Source organism: Hemitrygon akajei, chromosome 16, assembly GCF_048418815.1.
Source record: "Hemitrygon akajei chromosome 16, sHemAka1.3, whole genome shotgun sequence".
Classification (NCBI taxonomy): Eukaryota; Metazoa; Chordata; class Chondrichthyes; order Myliobatiformes; family Dasyatidae; genus Hemitrygon; species Hemitrygon akajei.
The window spans coordinates 6685767-6710426 of NC_133139.1; the positions used below are offsets into that span (position 1 = coordinate 6685767).

Here is a 24660-nt window from a genome sequence, read left to right on the forward strand (position 1 = left end):
ATCTGAACGGTGGCCGATTAGGAAAAGGGGAGATGCAATGAGACCTGGGTGTCATTGTACACCAGTCATTGAAGGTGGGTATGCAGGTACAGCAGGCAGTGAAAAAGGCAAGTAGTATGTTGGCATTCATAGCAAAAGGATTTGAGTACAGGAGCATGGAGGTTCTACTGCAGTTGTACAAGGCCTTGGTGAGACCGCACCTAGAATATTGTGTGCAGTTTTGGTCCCCTAATCTGAGGAAAGACATTCTTGCCATAGAGGGAGTACAGAGAAGGTTCACCAGATTGATTCCTGGGATGGCAGGACTTTCATATGAAGAAAGACTGGATCGACTAGGCTTATACTCACTGGAATTTAGAAGATTGAGGGGGGATCTTATTGAAACGTATAAAATTCTAAAGGGATTGGACAGCTTAGATGCAGGAAGATTGTTTCCAATGTTGGGGAAGTCCAGAACGAGGGGTCACAATTTAAGGATAAAGGGGAAGCCTTTTAGGACCGAGATGAGGAAAAACTTCTCCACACAGAGAGTGGTGAATCTGTGGAATTCTCTGCCACAGGAAACAGGTGAAGCCGGTTCATTGGCTATATTTAAGGGGAAGTTAGATATGGCCCTTGTGGCTAAAGGGATCAGTGGGTATGGAGAGAAAGCAGGTACAGGGTTCTGAGTTGGATGATCAGCCATGATCATACTGAATGGCAGTGCAGGCTCGAAGGGCCGAATGACCTACTCCTGCACCTATTTTCTATGTTTCTAAGTGACTTACCAATTACTCCAAAAAGGCAAACATCATTTCTTAATTAAGGAGTGGATAAATATTTTAGTAACTCAGTGGACCATTCTTTTTCCTTCATACTGCTCAACTCTTGGATGTTGTCTACATCAGGGTTTCTAACCTTGGTTAATGTTATTGGTCCATAGCAGAAAAAAGGTTGGGAACCCCTGGTCTGCATGAATTTTAGTATGGCATTTGATGGGGTTCCATTGTGACTTGGCTGTGTGGATTCAGATTTGGCTTGCCCATTAGAAGATGCAAGACAGTGGTCAGAGTTTTATTCTGACTGTTGGTGGTACAGTGGGTCCTCTTCTGTTTGATGTAGATAAATGACCTGGCTGAAGACAGTAATGGTTAGATGAAATGTTTGTAAATGGGGCTGTTGTGTATAATACAAGATTGCTGAAGGACACAGCAGGATATAGATCAATTGAAGATGTGGATGGAGAAATGGCAGATGGACTTTAATCTGGTCAAATGTATGGTGTTGCACTTGGGGAAATCAAATTTAATAGGCAGGATTCTTAACATTTGCTGCACATTTTGATAGGGTGCTAACAAAGGCATATGGCATTTTGCTTTTATTTGTCAAGGAACTGAATTCAAGAGTCAGTTCAAGCTTATTGTATCTGACTGTACATAATGAAACAACAGTCCTCCTGACCGTGGTGCACCCGTAAAATACAAGATAAAATATTACCATAACTAAGTGATTAAGTATAATTCAAAACACATGTAGTGTGCAGTACAAGTAAACAGCTTGTTGTCCTAGTGACAAGGCCTCAGTGGTGGCAGTCTATTCAATAGTCTCACAGCCTGAGGTAAAGAAGCTGTTACCCAGTCTGGAAGTCCTAGTCCTGATGCTAGAAGATAGATGGGTACATGAATAGCAAGAGACTGGAGGGATATGGACCATGTGCAGGCAGAAGAGTTTGGTTTAATCAGATGTCATTAGGTTTATAAGTTTCTTACAACAATACAGGCTAAATGACCTGGGCCTGTGCCATAGATTGTCCCTGGATTGTTCTGATAACACTAGGCTCTGAAACCATTTTGGTACTGAATTGAACTCTGAGCTTCATTCCAGCACCGAGACGGTGGCATTCTCTGCAGGTTACAGTGGAATCCAAGATCAGTCCTGAGGTGCTGTGTAATAGATCCACAAGTGGTGTTACCCACCACTTCAATGTTTAAACAGCTAATTCCCATGAACTGTACAAATCTCCCTTTTTGCCCTTGTATGTAGAGTGCTGTAACTGCACCAAATACTTCAAATTCAACAGCCTATAGACCATCCTTAGAGAGTTCTCCTCTAGATCCTTCAGCAATCATGCACCACCTCTACCTTCCAGAAGCTGGCACTTGCACTGTCCTTTACTGTCCATTTCAATGAGCTACAGGCTATATTGCAGTGATTCTGTGTCTGCACAGCAGTGTAGACAATAGACAGTAGGTGCAGGAGTAGGCCATTCGGCCCTCCTAGCCAGCACCGCCATTCACTGTAATCATGGCCGATCATACACAATCGGTACCCCGTTCCTGCCCTCTCCCTATATCCCTTGACCCCGCTATCTATAAGAGCTCTATCTAACTCTCTCTTGAATGCATCCAGAGACTTGGCCTCCACTGCCTTCTGGGGCAGAGCATTCCACATATCCACCGCTCTCTGGGTGAAAAAGTTTTTCTGCATCTCTGTTCTAAATGGCCTACCCCTTATTCTTAAACTGTGGCCTCTAGTTCTGGACTCACCCATCAGCAGGAACATGCTTCCTGCCTCCAGCGTGTCCAATCCCTTAATAATCTTATATGTTTCAATCAGATCCCCTCTCATCCTTCTAAATTCCAGTGTATACAAGCCCAGTCACTCCAATCTTTCAACATATGACAGTCCTGCCATTCCGGGAATTAACCTTGTGAACCTACGCTGCACTCCCTCAATAGCAAGAATGTCCTTCCTCAAATTTGGAGACCAAAACTGCACACAATACTCCAGGTGGGGTCTCACCATGGCCCTGTACAGCTGCAGAAGGACCTCTTTACTCCTATACTCAATTCCTCTTGTTATAAAAGCCAGCATGCCATTAGCTTTCTTCACTGCCTGCTGTACCTGCATGCTTGCTTTCATTGACTGATGTACAAGAACATCTAGATCTCATTGTACTTCCCCTTTTTGTAACTTGACTCCATTTAGATAGTAATCTGCCTTCCTGTTCTTGCCACCAAAGTGGATAACCTCACATTTATCCACATTAAACTGCATCTACCATACATTTGCCCACTCACCCAACCTGTCCAAGTCACCCTGCATTCTCATAACATCCTCCTGACATTTCACACTGCCACCCAGCTTTGTGTCATCGGCAAATTTGCTAATGTTACTTTTAATCCCTTCATCTAAATCATTAATGTATATTGTAAACAGCTGCGGTCCCAGCACCGAACCTTGCGGTACCCCACTGGTCACAGCCTGAAAGGGACCCGTTAATCACTACTCTTTGTTTCCTGTCAGCCAGCCAATTTTCAGTCCATGTAAGTACTTTACCCCCAATACCACGTGCCCTAATTTTGCCCACTAATCTCATATGTGGGACTTCATCAAAAGCTTTCTGGAAGTCCAGGTACACTACATCCACTGGCTGTCCCTTGTCCATTTTCATAGTTACATCCTCAAAAAACTCCAGAAGATTAGTCAAGCATGATTTTCCCTTCATAAATCCATGCTGACTCGGACTGTTCCTTCTACTGCTATCCAAATGTGTCGTAATTTCCTCTTTTATAATTGACTCCAGCATCTTTCCCACCACTGACGTCAGGCTAACCGGTCTATAATTCCCTGTTTTCTCTCTCCCTCCTTTCTTGAAAAGTGGGACAACATTAGCCACCCTCCAATCAGCAGGAACTGTTCCTGAATCTATAGAACATTGGAAAATGATTACCAATGCGTCCATGATTTCTAGAGCCACCTCTTTAAGTACCCTGGGATGCAGACCATCAGGTCCCAGGGACTTATCAGCCTTCAGACTCAACAGTCTATCCAACACCGTTTCTTGCCTAATATAAATTTCCTTCAGTTCATCCTTTACCCTAGTTCCTTTGGCCACTTTTACATCTGGGAGATTGTTTGTGTCTTCCCTAGTGAAGACAGATCCAAAGTACCTGTTCAACTCGTCTGCCATTTCCTTGTTCCCCATAATAAATTCACCCGTTTCTGTCTTCAATGCCCCAATTTTGGTCTTAACTATTTTTTTGCTATTCACATACCTAAAGAAGCTTTTACTATCCTCCTTTATATTCTTGGCTAGTTTACCTTTGTACCTCATTTTTTCTTGGCGTATTGCCTTTTTTGTTATCTTCTGTTGCTCTTTAAAAGCTTCCCAGTCCTCCGGTTTCCCGCTCATCTTTGCAATGTTATACTGCCCTTTACTTCCCTCGTCAGCCACAGCCGCCCCTTACTCCCCTTAGGATCTTTCTTCCTCTTTGGGATGAACCAATCCTGCACCTTCTGCATTATTCCCAGAAATACCTGCCATTGTTCCACTATCTTCCCTGCTAGGGTATTGTTCCATTGAACTTTGGCCAGCTCCTCCCTCATAGCTCCATAGTTCCCTTTGTTCAACTGTAATACTGACACATCCGATTTTCCCTTCTCCTTCTCAAATTGTAGGTTAAAACACATCATATTATGGTCACTACCTCCTAATGGTTCCTTTACCTCGAGGTCCCTGATCAGTGTAGCAGTTAGTGTAATGCTGTTACAGTTCCAGTGACCCAGGTTCAATTACAGTTTTATAATTTCTTATCATTTCTACCAATTATACCTCACCACCCTACTGGGGAAATCAAACCGGAGAAGTCTGTGGAGGAGTTCCAATCACTATTTTAGGGATTTCAATCCCAAAGGTGGGTTAGTAAGTTTGCGGATGACACAAAGGTTAGTGGTGTTGTAGGTAGTGTAGAAAGTTGGCATAGATTACAACAGGGCATTGATAGGATGCAGAGCTGGCTGAGAAGGAATTTAATCCAGAAAAATGCAAAGTGATTCACTCTGGAAGGTCAAACATGAAGACAGTACAAGGTTAATGGCAGGATTCTTAGCAATGTGGAGGCAGAGTAGCAGTTAGTGCAATACAGCATTAGTGACCTGGGTTCATTTCCACTGCTGTCCATGTGAGTTTCCTTCCACATTCCAAAGATGTATGTGATTAGTAGGTTGATTGGTCATATGGTTGTAATTGGGCAGCATGCGCTTGTTTATTCAGAATGGCCTGTTAGCATATTGTATCTCTAAATAAATAAGAAGCACTTCTAAGCTTGTTAGCAGCATCAAAACACAAGGTGATGGGTGAAACCAGGAGGGTGAGGGGTGAAATAAAGAGCTGGGAAGTTGATTGGTAAAAGGGATACAGGGCTGGAGAAGGGGGAGTTTGATAAGTGGGGATAGAAGGCCATGGAAGAAAGAAAGGGGGAAGGAGCACCAGAGGGAGGTGATGGGCAGGCAAGGAGATGAGGTGAGAGAGGGAAAGGAGGATGGGAACTGGTGAAGGAGAGGGCGGAGGGGGCATTACCAGAAGTTCAAGAAATTGATGTTCATACCATCAGATTGGAGGCTACCCTGATGGAATAAAGTGTTGTTCCTCCAACCTGAGTGTGGCCTCATCGCGACAGTAGAGGAGGCCATGGATTGACATATCGGGACAGGAATGGGAAGTGGAATTAAAATGGGTGGCCACAGGGAGATCCGCTTGTTCAGGCAGGCAGACCGTAGTGTAGGTGCTCGGCGAAACAGTCTCCCAATCTACGTTGGGTCTCACCAATATACAGGAGGCCACACCGGGAGCACAGGACATAGTATATGACCCCAACAGGCTTGCAGGTGAAGTGTTGCCTCACCTGGAAGAGGACTGTTTGGGGCCCTGAATGGTAGTGAGGGAGGAGGTGTAAGGGCAGGTGTAGCACTTGTTCCACTTGCAAGGATAAGTGCCAGGAGCAAGATCAGTGGGGAGGGACGAATGGACAAGGGAGTCACGTTGGGAGTGATCGCTGTGGAAAGCAGAAAGTGGAGGGGGCAGGCAAGGGAGAGAGAAAAATGTGCATGGTGTTGGGATCCTATTGGAGATGGTGGAAGTTCCAGAGAATTATGTGCTGGACATGGAGGCTGGTGGGGTGGTAAGTGAGGATAAAAGGAATTCTATCCCTGGTAGGGTGGCAGGAGGACAGGGTTGAACAGATGTGCACGAAATGGAAGAGATGCAGTTGAGGGTAGCATTGATGGTGGAGGAAGGGAACCCCCTTTCTTTATTCTAGAATGAAAAGCCTCATCCTGAGAGCAAATGTGGCAGAGATAGAGGAATTGAGAGAGGGAGGATGGCGTTTTTACAAGTAACGGTGGGAAGAGGTATAGTCCAGATGGCTGTGAGGGTCTGTGGGTTTACAATAGACATCAGTAAATAAGCTGCCAGTGATAAGAGACAGTGAGATCGAGAAAGGGGATTGAGGTGTTGTATGTGTCCTAGATATGCCTGCCTTTTTGTCAGCTACATGGAACAATGTATGTTCCAAGCCTACATTCGTGTCTGTCCTCCACTTTTCCTACGCTACATCAATGACTGCATTGGCGCTGCTTCCTGCACCCATCCAAAGCTTCTTGGCTTCATCAACTTTGCCTCCAACTTCCACCCTGCCTTCAAGTTTACCTGGTCCTTTTCTGACACCTACCACCTCCCCTGCCCTCTCCTTCACCAGTCCCCCCCCCCCCCCCACCTTATCTCCTTGCCTGCCCATCGCCTCCCTCTGGTGCTCTTCCCCCCTTTTCTTTCTTCCATGGCCTTCTATCCCCATCTATGAGACTCCCCTTTCTCCAGCCCTGTATTTCTTTCACCAATCAACTTCCCAGCTCTTTACTTCATCTTCCCCCTCCCAGTTTCACTTATCACATTTTTCTGTCTCCCCTCCCCCACCTTTTAAATCATCTTTTTTTCTCCGGTCCTGCTGAAGGGTCTCAGCCCAAAATATCAACTGTACTTTTTTTCCATAGATGCTGCTTGGCTTGCTGAGTTCCTCCAGCATTTTGTGTGTGTAGCTTATGCGCATCACTTGTTTAGACAGTCCAATGTTTGTAAATACTCTCTCTTTAAAGGGGAAGGTGTAGTGAGGAGATAGCAGCCTCACTTGTTAACAATTGTTTTGCTACTGTTAGTTCTAGTTGTGCACCACATTATCCTGTAGAAATAATGGAAGCTATCTGATGTGTTTGATGGGCTCCTGTGGATGAACAGAAGGCAGCACATGTAAATGGAGAGTTAAGGAGTGGGTGCAGAGAAGATTTACCCAGATGCTGCCTGGATCAGAGGGCATTTCTCATGAGGATAAATTGAGATGTACAAGGGCATAAAATAAGTGGATAGCCAGAGACTCTTACCCCCAGGGCAGAAATGGCTAATACCTGGGGGCATAACTTTTAAGGTGATTGGAGGAAAGTATAGGAGGAGATGTCAGTTGTAAAATACAGAAAGTAGTAAGTGTGTGGAACAACCAGCCAGGGATGGTGGTAGAGCCACATACATTAGAGACACTTAACAGGCTCCTAGATAGATACATGGATGAAAGAAAAATGGAGGACTATAAGGGAGGGAAGATTTAGATTGATCTTAGCATAGGTTAAAAAGTCAGTACCACATGATGGGCTGAAGGGCCTGTACTGTGCTGAAGTATTCTATGGTCATTGGCTTATTATTGTTATGCAGCAAGATACAGTAAAAAGGCTTCTGTGCACACCATCCAGACAGATCATTACATACATAACTACAGAATGTAAGCTATAGTTACAGAGAAAGTGAAGTGCAGGTAGACAGGCATGGAGCGGTGGATATGCTACAAGGCTGTGGTAAGCCTGTGTAGGTCTAGCTCCATTCCTAATTGATAATGTTGGTAAGTGTTTGTAGTACAGTAGTGTTTAAGATAAGGTGTGCTTTGGTGATCAGAAATTTATAGATCTTGATCATGCTGTAGGAACAGTAATAGTTTGGTATGGACTAGATGGGCCAAAGGGCCAGTTTCTGTGCTGTAGTGTTCTGTAACTGTATATAATCACTGATGTGTCTGCACTGGCCAAGCTAATTACTTGCTGATAAAATGCACTTATAGAATGTGGAATGTACTGAAACAGCACAAAATGGGTAATAATATCAGCCCTGTGGTGGGAGAGAGAACAGGCTGTCCTTTGGAACACAGCCAGTTTTCAACAAATGGGTAAGTGAAGGAATGGGCCGAGAAACTAATGCAGCTGGTTTCTCACCACTAATGGATTGACTAGCAGAACTAGACAAGAACAATAAGAAAAAGATTAGTTTTATTTGTCACATGCCTATAAAACATCAGAACATACAGTGAGGTGTATCATTTGCATCAAATCAGTGAGGACAAGAACAGTGCCAGTCACACAGCTGGGTGGGAACCTTTTGAAAGAGAATGGTATGGTTAAAGCTTCAGAAGCTGCCAACTTATGGACATGAATAATTTAGATTTGACAATGGTCACAAAGGTTGTTTTCCAACTTCTGTTGGAACCATTTCAGTACTGTACTTGAGAATGTTAGAAAGTACTGTACTTGAGAATGTTAGAAATCTAACTGTAAAAATCCAACAATACTCTGAAAGATCGAAACAGATTTGAGAAGCACTGAAAGGGAAGTTAGAAATAGGAGTGTGAAGATTGCTGGCTTTTTTTAAAAAAGTGGTTGAAACTGGGGATGCAAAGAAAAGGAAAACAAAAGCCCAGTTATCACATCTTCACAAAATCCATCTCACCTTGGGCTGCAGAAGACTTTGAATCATAGATTAATTATAAAAGCAGCTATAATAAAGTCAAGGTGGTACTTTGTTCCAAATCTGGTCTCCATTGTTTCAACTTAAAGTATTTATTTGGAGATACAGCACAGTAATTGACCTTTCTGTATCAAAGAGCCCACATCACCCAATTACACCATAATCTACTGGACCCTATGTCTTTGGAATGTGGGAGGAAGCCTATGCCATCTGTGGGAGACATGTACAAACTCCTTACAGACAGCAGCAGAATTGAACCCAGATCCCTGGCACTGAAATAGCATTATGCTAAGCACTGCTGTGCTGACTGCTGATTCAGCTGTAATCAATATTAATTCCACACAATGAATGACATGCTGAACATCAGGTCGGGGGGGTATTGAGATACTCTATTCTTTTATAAAACCATACATGTAATTGCCTTTCCTTCTCCAGCACATTAAGCTCTGAAGATGGCCCAGAATGCTACGAAGTCCAGATTTGTGTGAAAGATTACTGTTTTGCCCGAGAAGATCGAAGTGTTGGCATCGCTGTAATGCAGCTGCGAGATATTGCACAGAAGGGAAGCTGTGCATGCTGGTTACCTCTTGGCCGCAGGATTCACATGGATGAGACAGGATTAACCATCCTCAGGATACTATCACAAAGAAACAATGATGAGGTGGCAAAGGAATTTGTAAAATTGAAATCTGATATACGGTCTGCTGAAGAGGGCAGTTGAAAAAGGTGGCCAAAATCAAAATGTAGATCAGAATTTAAAACTTTAATGTCTTAAGCTCTTTGGAGCTTCAGTTTTCTCGGTTAAATGAAGCTACATGCCCCAAGTAAGCAAAAAAAAACAACAGAAACAGGAGGCCCATTTTCAGTTTTGGTATGTGCATGTCTCTGAGGGTTCATTTATTTCCTTTGCCAATGTGGACAATTAATTTTACGTTTTGTTCATGAGAGGCAGCACCCAGCCCCTTAAAAATCTGAGTATTCATATGGAATAACAACTGGATTAACTTTTACCTTAAGGTTAACGTCACTTGTGTAAATCCTGCATGACTCCACTGAGCCCATATACAATGAGCACTGTGATCCTGTCCTTGTGGAGAGACCTACAGCTGAAAGAACTTGTATACCTCTTGTGAAAAGCCTCAGTTAACCTTTCTCTTCAACACCAAACTGCCAAAGTGTCTTTCTATTCACTGGTGTAACCAATTTCTAACACATTCCACAGTATTTCCTGAACAGATCGTTAATCTGAGCTGTATTCACAAACAGGCTCAGTATTTTACAGACCATTTGGGATTAGACACAAGTTTTTACATTTAATTAATTGCATTGCAAAAAAGCATGAAAACTATGACTTCCTGGTGTAATTAATGCGTGAAAAGATTAATATCTAAAAGCTAATTACTTTATTGTAGGCCACCAACAGTAGCTCACCAGAGTCCTTTGTCCTGGGTCAGTCTCTAGGTGTAGCCCATTTTCTTGGGATATCCTTCCTCTCCCAGGGACGAGGTCTTTGGAGCTTCTGTTGGCATTGCTGTAGCTCTGGGTTTTTACAGGATGCAGTTGCTAGCCTTATGCCAAATCCTCTTCCTTTCACAGTGGGGTTGGGACTGTCCAGCACAGAGTTTGAAAGCTAATCTGTGCTTATTTATTCTTAAATCTGTAGAGGGAAACAACCATCTAGACGTGGTTTCATGCACTGTTTATCTGAAAAATTATTATAATCAGCACTATAAGCTTTTTGGAATTTTAGCCACAGTTGAAATTATTTTACGTAAATTAATCCATCCTGGTCTTCCTTCACCATTTGTCTTTACACTTCAACTTTATTTCAGTAAGCCTATTGCTATCTATTTATTCTAACCTTTGACAAAGCTGATATTTTCATCTAAGCATAAATTTGGGGAATACTCACAAAATACTAGAGGAACTCAGCAGGTCAGGCAGCATCTATGGGGAGGAATAAAAATCCAACATTTTGGGCTGAGACCCTTCATCTGTCCTGACCAACTGAGCTCCTCCAACATTTTGTGTGTGCATTGTTACTCTGCATTTTCAGCATCTGCAGAATGTGTTGTGTTTATAAAATTAGAGGATATTTCTATTATTGTAAATATTTTATGTATGTGTGTGTATCTGTATATTATATACACACACATACTCTAAATAGATATAAATAGGGTAAGAATATAAAGCTCAGAGGATTATGAATAAAAGGCATAAAGAAAGCCAGTGGAGTATACATCAATAATAAAAGGTACTGATTAATGTAAATACATTTGAAATATTTGTCATCCCCCTACCCACCCACCAATTGAGAAGGAAAACTACCATAATAATAACAACTTGTATATTGAACACTTTTCAATGTAGTTCAAAGTGCTTTACAATGGGATAAAGTGCAAACATGAAAATAAAAGACAAAAAGATTTAGTTAAAGGCAACATTAAATAAGTAGATTTTAGGCTACCCTTCAAAAGAGTGGGCATTGAATTCTACAGTTTAGGGGTGTAGTTCAGAAAAGCTGACCTGCCAATTATCTTTTGCAGGAGGTTGTTTAAATTTAATTGGAAGACCACTTGAGATCTGGGGCAGAATTATAAAACAAAAACAGTTCTGTGAAGTAGTCCTTTCTCAGATCATTAAGAGCCTTAAAGTAAGAGAACTTTAAAATTAATTCTAAAGGATACATGAAGCCAATGCAGAGTAGTGATGTGTTCCCTCATCCTGGTTTTGGTTAAAAGTCCAGCACCAGCATTATGAAATGTTGAGATTCAGAATCATGCTAAACAATGTGTGCACAAGGGAATAGTTCTTTATATCCTCTCCTCCCCACTCCCCCCAAAATAATCCCTGCCCCACACCAAGTGAAGGTTTGCTACTTGGATTTCAATGTCAGAGAAATGTATACAATATAAATCCTGAAATGCTTTTTCTTCTAAAATAACTACATCTTTAAGAAAGAATTTAATAAACTCTACGTCCATACAGATCTTATACATTTTTGAAATTTCAACTTTTAGCCAGGATTTTGCCAACATGTCCACAAACTGGTACCAGGTTTGGAGAAGAGGGAAGTTTCAATTTTCCTTGACCAACCTTGCACCGGAGGGGGATAAACAGTCAGCATTTCAGGTGCCGAGACCTGAAACGTCAAGCATGTTTATTCATTTCCATAGGTGCTGCCTGGCCTACTGAGTTTGCCCAGCATTTTGTGTGTTGCTCTGAATTTTCGGAATCTCATTTGTGATCTTTCACTGAACTGTGTCTGGTGAAGCAGCAGCTTGCTGGAAATAACACACTACTTATGCTGTGACACTTGCTCTGCAATCCTCCGACAGATTAGATCTGACATGGAATCAGCAAGTTTACCCTATTTTACAGAGATTTCATAGCTTCATGGAATTCTAATGGAAAACAGTATTTCTTACTTGCTTGCAATAAAATTTAAATTATTAAAAAGGACTTTAAGTTAAAACTAACATTAAGTTTTCAATTGCTTCTGCACACCGTTGAAGATTGATGTGACAAAACTGGGGACAGTCTGTATCTGTCAGTTTACTCATTATCTCTTCCCCAAGACAACTCCTGGTTCAAGCACATGACCGCTGCTCCAGCATCTTATTCCACACACCTACCACTCTGTATAAAAACCTACCTGACATTCCCCCTTGTACTTTCCTCCCAACTCCTTAAAATTATGCATCCTTGTATCAGCCATTTCCACACAGGGAAAAAGATCTCATGCCTCTTATCTTGTACACCTCTATCAAATTACCTCTCATCCTCCTTCACTTCAGAGAAAACCTACAGCACAATACAGGTCCTTCAGCCCATAAAGTTGTGCTGAATATGTCCCTACCTTAGAAATTACTAGAATTACCTATAGACCTCTATTTTTCTAAGCTCCATGTACCTATCCAAAAGTCTCTTAAAAGACCCTTATTGTATCCACTTCCACCACTGTTGCCGGCAGCCCATTCCACGCACTCACCACTCTGAGTAAAAAAAACTTACCTGTGATATCAACTCTGTACCTACTCCCCAGCATCTTAAACCTGTGTCCTCTTGTGGCAACCATTTCAGCCAGCCTCAAACTATTCACACGATCAATGCCTCTCATCATCTTGTACACCGCTATCAGGTCACCTCTCATCCTCCTTCGCTCCAAGGAGAAAAGGCCGAGTTCACAACCTATTCTCATAAGGCATGCTTCCCAATCCAGGCAACATCCTTGTAAAACTCCTCTGCACCCTTTCTATGGCTTCCACATCCTTCCTGTAGTGAGGCGATCAGAACTGAGCACAGTAGTCCAAGTGAGGTCTGACCAGGGTCCTATAAAGCTGCAACATTACCTCTCAGCTCCTAAATTTAATTCCATGATTGATAAAAGCCAACACACCATATGCCTTCTTAACCAGAGTCAATCTGCGCAGCTGCTTTGAGTGTCCTATGGACTCAGACCCCAAGATCCCTCTGATCCTCCACACTGCCAAGAGTCTTACCATTAATGCTATATTCTGCCATATTTGACCTACCAAAATGAATCACTTCACATTTATCTGGGTTGAACTTCATCTACCACTTCTCAGCCCACTTTTGCATCCTATCAATGTCCCACTGTAAACTCTTGACAGCCCTCCACACTATCCACAACACCTCCAACCTTTGTGTCATAAGCAAACTTACTAACCCATCCCTCCGCTTCCTCATCCAAGTCATTTATAAAAATCACGAACAGTCAGGGTCCCAGGACAGATCCCTGAGGCACTCCACTGGTGACCGACCTCCATGCAGAATATGACCCGTCTACAACCACTCTTTGCCTTCTGTGGGCAAGCCAGTTCTGGATCCACAAAGCAATGTCCCCTTGGATCCCATGCCTTGCTAAAATCCATATACACTACATCTACTGCTCTTCCTTCATCAGTGTGTTTAGTCACATCCTCAAGAAATTCAATCAGGCTCGTAAGGCACGACCTGCCCTTGACAAAGCCATGCTGACTATTCCTAATCATATTATACCTCTCCAAATGTTCATAAATCCTGCCTCTCAGGATCTTCTCCATCAATTTACCAGCCACTGAGGTAAGACTCACTGGTCTATAATTTCTTGGGCTGTCTCTACTCCCTTTCTTGAATAAAGGAACAACATCCACAACCCTTCAATCCACCAGAACCTCACCCGTCCCCATTGATGACGCAAAGATCATCACCAGAGGCTCAGCAATCTCCTCCCTCGCCTCCCACAGTAGCCTGGGGTCCATTTCATTCGGTCCCAGCGACTTATCCAACTTGATGATTTCCAAAAGCTCCAGCACATTCTCTTTCTTAATAACTACATGCTCAAGCTTTTCAGTCTGCTGAAAGTCATCACTACAATCACTAAGATCCTTTTCCATAGTGAATACTGAAGTATTCTTTAAGTACCTCTGCTATTTCCTCCGGTTCCATACACACTCACCCACTGTCACACTTGTCCTAGCTCATTCAACCTATCCTAAATTAGAGGAATGTGGAAAACAAGGCCCTAGTGACCCGAGTGCTGATATGGGCAAGTTTTACTATAATGCTTTTAGCAGATGTTTTCATGTAACAAAAAAAATGTCCAACATACATCAGGAAAACTTATCTTTCCATTTAGTCCTTCTGCTAAAATATATTTGGAGGTTTTTTTTTTAAAAACAAAAACAGCTGATTCCATCCCCACCTTACAACTGTAAATGGCAAGTACTTTCTACAACTAAACAGAACAGGTCCTTCAGCTCACCACATCTGAACCAACCATGACACCAAGCTAGACTAATCCCATCTGCCTGCACATGGTCTATATCCCTCCATTCCCTGTCTAACTGCCTCAACCATTCGAATTGCATTTGCTTCCACTACTTCCCTGGCGGCACATTACAGGCACCTACCTCATGTAGAAAATCAAAAACTTTATAAATCTCAAACTTCTTCCCTCTAACCTTAAAGCTATGCCCTCTAGTACATGACATTTCTACTCTGGGAAAGAAATGTGTTATAGTCCCATAGGCTTTAAAATTTAAAGTAAATGTATTATTGAAGCCCATATGTTACCATATGCTACCTTGAGATTCATTTTCTTGCAATTACTGGGAAAATAAGGAGTACCAAATCAAGCTATACATAAACAAAGACTGGCAAACAAGCAATGTGCAAAAGACAAACTGCAAATTATAAACAATACAAGAACATTGCTCCCTGCTGAAACCTGGCATGTATTTCATGTGTAACTTCCAGAGCAAGTTACCTTGGAAAATGGTTGGGTTTCCTCAGAAAATCCAGGGTGAGTATCTTGATATAACTAGACTGATAAGGCAACATTGATCATCTATTCAGGACTAAAATACCAGCAAGTCTGAACATATTAAACATCTCCAAACTAAAATCATAAGCCCATGAAGAAATTCAAGAAAAAAAAGTTAAGATTAAGACTACACTCAAATATTTAATGTTGGAAGCAATCTTAAGGCAAAGCACAATCTAAAATAGGCTAGATGTGAAAGTGCACTTCAAACATAATGTATTATCCATAATGTTTTTTAAAAATAACCTGCAGACTTTCAATTCTCCTGGCAGTTTTTGGTATGGTTTCATTTTTTAAAAATATTTTAAAAACCACACTCTCACTTGTAAACAATTATTCTTGGCTTTCGCTTGATCACAGAAAAAATGGCAGCATTTAATACCTATGTGATGTCATCCTACTTCTGGCAACATTAACAATTCCCATTCATTATACAGGCCTTCACTCTAGTCTATGGTTGGTCAGGGGAAAAGACAGAATGATAATTTATAAGTAATAGATAAAAATTAGCATTTCACAGGAGCAGAATTAATTAACTCAGTTTTGAAGATAATTTCATCTTTTCTCTGGATAATAGAAAACAATTTCTCCTGTAATTCTTGAGTATTAAATAAAACTTCTGTCTAATCCTGGGGGGGTGGGGGGTGGGGGAGGGACGCAAGATAAATTTTGCATTGGGTTCAAAGGCACATTGCGGTGCCAACTGTGGCATGCCCACATGTTCAATGGGTGACACTTGTTTTGCTGCCTTACATGCTAAGTTAATTGTAAGAATTGTTTCCTTTTGAAGAAGTGCATGTCAGTAAAACTCAATGAAGGATGTGGCACTTTATGGCTGAATAAATTATTTTGTTGAAGACTTGTTGGAAAAATAGCATGAAACAATTGTTTGTTTTAAAACATCATTTATCAGAATGGTGTTTCTGACAAGTTTTTCAGGACCCAGCGTTGCTGAAAATACTTTCCAAATATTGAACAGCACATCATGATGAAATATACAAATTCACTGCAATACAACTATTGTTCGGAGATAAATCACGTGGCATGATTTGCACTAGTACTACATTCAAGTTCCTATTCCAAACAAGTCTTCACACATTGCAGATTTTTTAAATATAGTTTGGGTTTTTTTTAAAGACTATTCAAATATTTGTTAATTGGTTAGCAGCTAAGGAACTTGTGCCATACACCCAAGCAAGTTTGGCATCCTCTTAGAATAAACTTTTAACCCAATTTCTCTTAATATTACCTTGTCTGAATTCTTTGCATTAATCCACTTATACATTTTTTGAAATATCTTCAATTTAAACAGAACCTGAAATAGATAGTCTATAAATGCAGGAGAAAGTTATATCAATGTCACATATCAGTTTCCTCAAAGTTAACTATATTATTGACAAGTACTGCATTATATAGTTCAAGAATGGTGGACCTTAATTCTATATTCTATATCTGAATGCACGAAGTGTCAAAAATAAGGCGGATGAGCTTGACGCCCAGGTGCGAATGGGTAACTATGATGTTGTTGGGATAACGGAGACATGGCTGCAGGGAGATCAGACCTGGGAAATGAATGTACAAGGGTATACGTGCTATCGTAGGGACAGAAATGTGGGCAGAGGGGGTGGGGTGGCCCTGTTGGTGAGGGATGAGATTCAGTCCTCTGCAAGGGGGGACATAGGGTCAGGAGAAGTAGAGTCTGTGTGGATAGAACTGAGGAACAGTAAGGGCAAAAGGACCCAAATGGGTGTTGTCTACAGGCCACCAAACAGTAGCATGGATATTGGGTGCAAGTTGAATAGGGAGTTAACATTGGCATGTGGCAAAGGTAATGTCGCAGTAGTTATGGGGGCTTTCAACATGCAGGTGAACTGGGAGAATCAGGTTGGTGCTGGACCACAGGATAGGGAGTTTGTAGAGTGCCTACGGGATGCATTCTTGGAACAGCTTGTACGAGAGCCGACCAGGGACAAGACTATTCTGGATTTAGTGTTGAGTAATGAACAGGATTTGATAAGCGATCTTGCAGTAAAGGAGCCATTAGGAGGTAGTGATCATAATATGATAAGCTTTTATCTGCAATTTGAGAAGGATAAGGGCAGATCGGAGGTGTCAGTGTTGCAGATGAACAGGGGAAACTATGGAGCCATGAGGGAGGAGCTGGCCAAAGTTGACTGGACGGATAGCCTAGCAGAAAAGACAGTGGAACAGCAATGGTAGGTATTCTTGGGAATAATGCACAAGGTGCAAAATCAGTTCATCCCCCAGAGAAGGAAGGATTCAAAGGGGGGAAAGGGGCCTCAGTGGTTGACAAAGGAAGTCAGAGACTGCATAGCATTAAAAAAAAGGAAATATGACAGAGCTAAGGTGAGTGGGAGGACGGATGATTGGGAAGTTTTTAAGGAACAACAGAACTTAACTAAAAAGACAATACGGGGAGAAAAAATGAGGTACGAACGCAAGCTAGCCAGGAATATAAAGGAAGATAGCAAAAGCTTTTTTAGGTATGTGAAGAGAAAGAAGATAGTTAAGAACAATGTTGGGCCCTTGAAGAATGAATTGGGTGAAATTGTTATGGGAAACAGAGAAATGGCAGAAGAATTTAATGAGTACTTTAGATCTGTTTTCACTAAGGAAGACACAAGCAATCTCCCAGATGTATGAATGGGCCAAGGACATAGGGTAACAGATGAAATGAAACAGATTGACATTCGGAAGGAAACGGTGATGAGAAGACTGATGGGACTGAAGGCTGACAAATCCCCAGGTCCAGATGGTCTGCACCCTAGGGTACTAAAGGAGGTGGCCCTGGAAATTGCGGATGCATTGGTAATCATTTTCCAATGTTCCTTAGATTCAGGATCAGTTCCTGAGGATTGGAGAATGGCTAATGTTATCCCACTTTTTAAGAAAGGAGGGAGGGAGAAAACAGAGAACTATCAACCTGTCAGCCTGACATCAGTGGTGGGGAAGATGCTAGAGTCCATTATTAAGGATGAAATAGTGGCATATCTAGATAGCAGTGATAGGATTGGGCCGAGCCAGCATAGATTTACCAAGGGTAAATCATGCTTGACTAATCTGTTGGAGTTTTTCGAGGATGTAACCAGGAAGTTAGACGGGGGAGATCCAGTGGATGTAGTGTACCTCGATTTTCAGAAGGCATTTGATAAGGTCCCACATAGAAGATTGGTGGGTAAAATCAAAGCTCAGGGCATCAGGGGGAAGGCATTGACATGGATAGAAAACTGGTTGGCAGATAGAAAGCAAAGGGTAGCGGTGAATGGGTGTTTCTCGGAATGGCAGGTGGTGACTAGGGGGGTGCCACAGGGCTCGGTATTGGGACCACAGCTGTTTACAATTTACGTCAACGATTTGGATGAAGGCATTGAAAATAACATCAGCAAATTTGCTGATGATACTAAGCTGGGTGGCAGTGTGACGTGATGAGGATGTTAGGAGAATTCAGGGTGACTTGGATAGGCTGGGTGAGTGGGCAGATACTTGGCAGATGGCATTTAATGTGAATAAGTGTGAGGTTATCCACTTTGGGAGTAAGAACAGGAAGACAGATTATTATCTGAAGGGTGTAGAGTAGGGTAAGGGAGAAATACAAAGAGATCTCGGAGTCCTTGTTCATCAGTCACTGAAGGTGAATGACAAGTGCAGCAGGCAGTGAAGAAGGCTAATGGAATGTTGGCCTTTATTACAAAGGGAATTGAGTACAAGAGCAAGGAAATCCTCTTGCATTTGTACAGAGCCCTGGTGAGACCACACCTGGAGTTTTGTGTACAGTTTTGGTCTCTAGGGTTAAGGAAGGACATCCTGGCTGTAGAGGAAGTGCAGCGTAGATTCACGAGGTTAATTCCTGGGATGTCTGGACTGTCTTAAGCAGAGAGGTTAGAGAGACTGGGCTTGTACACGCTGGAATTAAGGAGATTGAGAGGGGATCTGACTGAAACATATAAGATTATTAAGGGATTGGACAAGATAGAGGCAGGAAATATGTTCCAGATGCTGGGAGAGTCCAGTACCAGAGGGCATGGTTTGAGAATAAGGGGTAGGTCATTTAGGACAGAGTTAAGGAAAAACTTCTTCTCCCAGAGAGTTGTGGGGGTCTGGAATGCACTGCCTCAGAAAGAAGTGGAGGCCAATTCTCTGGATGCTTTCAAGAAGGAGCTAGATAGGTATCTTATGGATAGGGGAATCAAGGGATATGGGGACAAGGCAGGAACCGGGTATTGATAGTAATTGATCAGCCATGATCTCAGAATGGTGGTGCAGGCTCGAAGGACCGAATGGTCTACTTCTGCACCTATTGTCTATTACTCATGTAGGAATACATCAGACTATACTATTCATAGTATGTATAGTAGTCATAGAACACTATAGCACAGAAACAGGTTCCTCAGCCATCTAGTCCTTACCAAATATTAATAATTGATACTATATGTACAATGAGTGGACAGCCAGAGACTTTCTTCCTCCAGGGCAGAAATGGCTAATACAAGGGGGCATAATTTTAAGGTGATTGGGAGGGAAGTCAGAGGTAGGGATTTTACAGAGTGATGGGTGTATGGAACACACTGCTGGGATGGTGGTAGAAGCCGATACATTAGGGGCATTTAAGAAACTTATAGGCACATGGATAATAGATAAATGAAGAGTTTGTTGAAGGGGTAGGAGGGAGAAAGGTTAGGGTAGGCAAGTTCAGCACGACATCATGGGCCAAAGGGCCTGTGCTGTACAGTTCTGTGTTCTGTATTCATGGATTCTAAACATAGATTGTAAAACAGAAGAGCTAAACCAACTGTCTCATTTGGGATGCTTTCTCAAACTAGAAATATATGACAGCACATCACAATACTGATTCTTCCAACATGCACAAGGATCTTATTGTTCGTCTTAAGTAGCCTGGGGAGGGGAGGAATGAGCAACAATCGATTGGTACCTGGTGCACTTGAACAGCGTGTTGCATGTACCACACTAGCTCCACAACAGGTAACCTAGAAAGGTCATAAAATTCACTGCAGACAAATGTGAACAGCATTAGCCTAATTCCCACCAGAAGAATGCAGTAAATTTATCGGAGCAATCCAATTCACTGCAGCCACTAAAGAGCACACTTTCCACAGAAGGGACAGGGTAGCTAAGGGTTGAGGCCTTCCACTGGTTGGGGTCAACCATGGATGTTGCGCCCTAGCTGTCCTAAGCAAGCCAGGGCAGTACGATATGGAGAGCAAACTGTTGTTCGTGCAGCTGACGTTTCCAAAGGAACGGCACATACCAATACAGTTTGGCACCAGTGGTGCCACAGGAATTGCCAATCAGCATTGAACTCAACTCACAGGGACTCCAGCTCTGCATGAGCTGCCAACCACTGCTGACGAGCCCCATCAGCCCCAAAAAGGCAGCAGTAGCCCACCTTTACATCTTCTCCAGTCAGTAAAAACACAAACACTGGGTTTCAAAGCTAAGCCTCACATGAAGAGGAGGTGAACTTGGTTGTTAGAGGCTATTTGAGATACATGCCATTTGGAACATTTATTAAGTAATGGGAGTTTCCCCCCGCCCCGGGCTATAACTACCTTAAGGAACTAGTTAAAGGTTACAACTGCCATTCTGAGGACAGAGCAAAGAAACATGGATGGTAGTTTGCCTCCCATGTGCCAGGGTCTGGGATGTTTCTGATTGCATCCACGATATTCTGAAGTGGGAACGAGAACAGCCAGAGGCCGTAGTAACTATTGGTACCAACAACATAGGTAGGGAAAGGGAGGAGGTCCTGAAAACAGACTACAGGGAGTTCAGAAGGAAGTTGAGAAGCAAGACCTCAAAGGTAGTAATCCTGAGATTACTGCCTATGCCACGTGACAGTGAGTATAGGAACAGAATGAGGTGGAGGATAAATGCGTGGCTGAGGGTTTGGAGCAGAGGGCAGGGATTCAGATTTTTGGATCATTGGGACCTCTTTTGGGGCAGATGTGACCTGTACAAAAAGGACAGGTTGCACTTGAATCCCAAGGGGACGAATATCCTGGCAGGGGAGTTTGCAAAGGCTATTGGGGAAGAGTTCAAACTGGAATTGCTGGGGGGGGGGGGGGGGGTGGGAACCAAACTGAAGTGACAGAGGTGGTTGGCTCACAAATAGAGAAAGCTTGGAGACAGTGCGAGAGGGAGTATAGACAGGTGGTAGAGAAGGGACGCGCTCAGACCGATGGTTTGAGATGTGTCTGTTTTAATGCAAGGAATATTATGAACAAAGTGGATGACTTAGAGCGTGGATCAATACTTGGAGCTATGATGTTGTGGCCATTACAGAGACTTGGATGGCTCGAGCAAGATTGGTTACTTCGAGTGCAAGGCTTCAGATGTTTCAGAAAGGACAGAGAGAGAGGCAAAAGAGGTGGAGGTGTGGCACTGTTGATCAGAAATAGTGTCCCGGCTGCAGAAAAGGAAGAAGTTATGGAGGGATTGTCTACAGCATCTCTGGAAAGGATCAGTAACTCTGCTGGGTGTTTTTTTTATAGATCACCCAATAGTAACAGGGACATCAAGGAGCAGATAGGGAGACAGATTTTGGAAAGGTGTAATAATAACAGGGTTGTTATAGTAGGAGATTTTAAGTTCCCAAATATTGATTGGCATCTCCCTGGAGTGAAGGGTTTAGTTGGGGTTTGAGCTTGTCAGCTGCGTTCCAAAAGCATTTAATTGGAGGAGGGGGAAATATGAGGCTATCAGGCAGGAACTTGGAAGCATAAGTTGGGAACAGAAGTTCTCAGGGAAATGTACAGAAGAAATATGGCAAATGTTCAGGGGATATTTGCATGGGGTTCTGCATAGGTACGTTCCAATGAGACAGGGAAAGGATGGTAGGGTACAGGAACCATGGTGTACAAAGGCTGTTGAAAATCTGGTCAAGAAGAAGAGTTTATGAAAGATTCAAAAAACTATGTAATGATAGAGATCTAGAAGATTATAAGGCTAGCAGGAAGGAGTTTAAGAATGAAATTAGGAGAGCCAGAAGGGGCCATGAGAAGGCCTTGGTAGACAGGATTAAAGAAAACCCCAAGGCATTCTACAAGTATGTGAAGAGCAAGAGGATATCTGAGAGAATAGGACCAATCAAGTGTGACAGTGGAAAAGTGTGTATGGAACTGAAGGAGATAGCAGAGGTACTTAATACTTTGCTTCAGTATTAACTATGGAAAAGGATCTTGACAATTGTAGGGATGACTTACAGCTGACTGAAAAGCTTGAGCATGTAGTTATTAAGAGGATGTGCTGGTGCTTTTGGAAAGCATCAAGTTGGATAAGTCACTGGGACCGGATGAGATGTATCCCAGTCTACTGTGGGAGGCAAGGGAGGAGATTGCTGAGCATCTTTGCATCATCAATGGGGACAGGAGAGGTTCCAGAGGATTGGAGGGTTGTGGATGTTGTTCCCTTATTCAAGAAAGGGCATAGGGATAGCCCAGTAAATTATAGACCAGTGAGTCTTACTTCAATGGTTGGTAAGTGGATGGAGAAGATTCTGAGAAGCAGGATTTATGAACATTTGGAGAGGCATAATATGATTAGGAATAGTCAGCATGGCTTTGTCAAAGGCAGGTTGTACCTTAAGAGCCTGATTGATTTTTTTGAGGATGTGACTAAACACATTGATGAAGGTAGAGCAGTAGATGTAGTGTATATGGATTTTAGCAAGGCTTCTTGAGAAAGTAAAGAGGCATGGGATCCAAGGGGACATTGCTTTGTGGATCCAGAACTGGCTTGCTCACAGAAGGCAAATTGTGGTTGTAGACGGATCATATTCTGCATGGAGGCCGGTGATCAGTGGTGCGCCTCAGGGATCTTTTCTGGGACCCCTACTCTTTGTAATATTTATAAATGATCTGGATGAGGAAGTGGAGGGATGGGTGAGAAGATTTCCTGATGACACAATAATTAGGGGTGTTGTGGATAGTGCGGAGGGCTGTCAGAAGTTACAGCAGGACGTTGATAGAATGCAAAACTGGGCTGAGAAGTGGCAGATAGAGTTCAACCCAGACAAGTGTGAGGTGGTTCATTTTGGTAGGTCAAATTTAATGGCAGCATATAGTATTAATGGTAAGACTCTTGGCAGTGTGGAGGATCAGAGGGATCTTGGGGTCCGAGTCCATAGGACACTCAAAGATGCTACGCAGGTTGACTCTGTGGTTAAGAAGGCATACGGTGCATTAGCCTTCATCAATTGTGAGATTGAGTTTAATAGCTGAAGGGTAATGTTGCAGCTATAAGGGACCCTGGTCAGACCCCACTTGGAGTACTGCGCTCAGTTCTAGTCACCTCACTACAGGAAGTATGTGGAAGCCATAGAAAGGGTGCAGAGGAAATTTACAAGCATGTTGCCTGGTTTGGGGAGCATGTCTTATGAGAATAGGTTGAGTGAACTTGGCCTTTTCTCCTTGGAGCGACGGAGGATGAGAGGTGACCTGATAGAGGTGTAGAGATGATGAGAGGCATTGATCATGTGGATAGTCAGAGGACTTTTCCCCCAGGGCTGAAATGGCTTACACGAGAGGGCACAGTTTTAAGGTGCTTGGAAGTAGGTGCAAAGGAGATGTCAGGGGCAAGTTTTTTTTAATGCAGAGAGTGGTGAGTGCGTGGAATGGGCTGCCAGCGACAGTAGTGGAGGCGGAAACAATAGGGTCTTTTTAGAGACTCCTGGATAGGTATATGGAACTTAGAAAGCAGAGAGCTATGGGTTACCCTAGGTAATTTCTAAGGTAAGGACATGTTTGGCACAGCATTGTGGGCCAAACAGCCTGTATTATGCTGTAGGTTTTCTATGTTTCAAGGGGTGAAGGGTCTGAGGCCCAAGGAAAGATGAAGTGCTGATGCATGGCAGAAGCAAAATCCCAAATACAATGGGGTAATGCTAAGAAAAGAACCCTATCCAATGATAAAAACACTGTTACCAACACCAACACAAACGATTACCATGAAGCCGATGTCATATCCAACACTGACAGGAGACCTGTGTGAGGAAGTTTTTAAAATGAAAAAGCCATCACACTGAGGCAGTTCCACTCCCTCAACCATCAGAAATCCAAGTCCAGTGGTCCCACTAGCCATCACTAACTGGGGCCTCCCTTGGCCTTTAATATACCCTTCGCTCTCCACGGAGCATCACCTAACTGCCTTCTTGGCCACTGGATTTCACTGTTCATCTCACCTGCTGGGATAGACATGCAAACAGCTACTTGGAGCCACAGGTGAGGGCCTAGTGTCCGGTGGGGACCAAAGATGAGTGAGCTGCCCTGGAATGGACATGAAAATCGCCTTCACCAGAGGTACTATTGATGCACCATCAATAACTCTCTGAGACGGGAGGCGAGATATCGGCTTTTATTGACTGGAAGAAAGAACAAGCAGTAGTTGACCACCATACTACATCCTGGAGACTGAGGGCAGGGCTCAGGCCTCAATCACCTTTATACCGGTGTCTGTGGGAGGAGCCACGGTCAGTGGGAGGAGCCACAGGAGTAGTCAGCGGGGGGCGTGTCCAGACAGGTATATGTAGTTCACCACAACTACCCCTTCCTGAATGACCTATACACCCCACAAAGCAGGTAACTGCAACCATTCCCAAACGTACAAATATATCTGACTGTATTAAGTTTCCTCCAATGACACTGAAATTACAAAGGGTTTAAGTGGACAAAGTGGGGCATTCACAGGCTGATGGAGA

At 42.9% G+C, this 24660-nt stretch overlaps 1 protein-coding gene across 4 annotated transcripts in view; it reads left to right on the forward strand.

Moving 5' to 3' along the window:
* LOC140739717 (protein unc-13 homolog A-like) overlaps positions 1 to 16170 on the forward strand; it is a 287569-nt gene extending 271399 nt beyond the window's left edge. For all 4 annotated transcript variants that reach the window (XM_073068158.1, XM_073068159.1, XM_073068160.1 and 1 more), the window contains one exon: positions 9035 to 16170. In XM_073068158.1, the coding sequence (XP_072924259.1) occupies positions 9035 to 9320 (286 nt within the window). In that variant the 3' untranslated portion in view covers positions 9321 to 16170. The remainder of the gene's footprint in view (positions 1 to 9034) is intronic.
* Positions 16171 to 24660: the final 8490 nt, after the last annotated feature.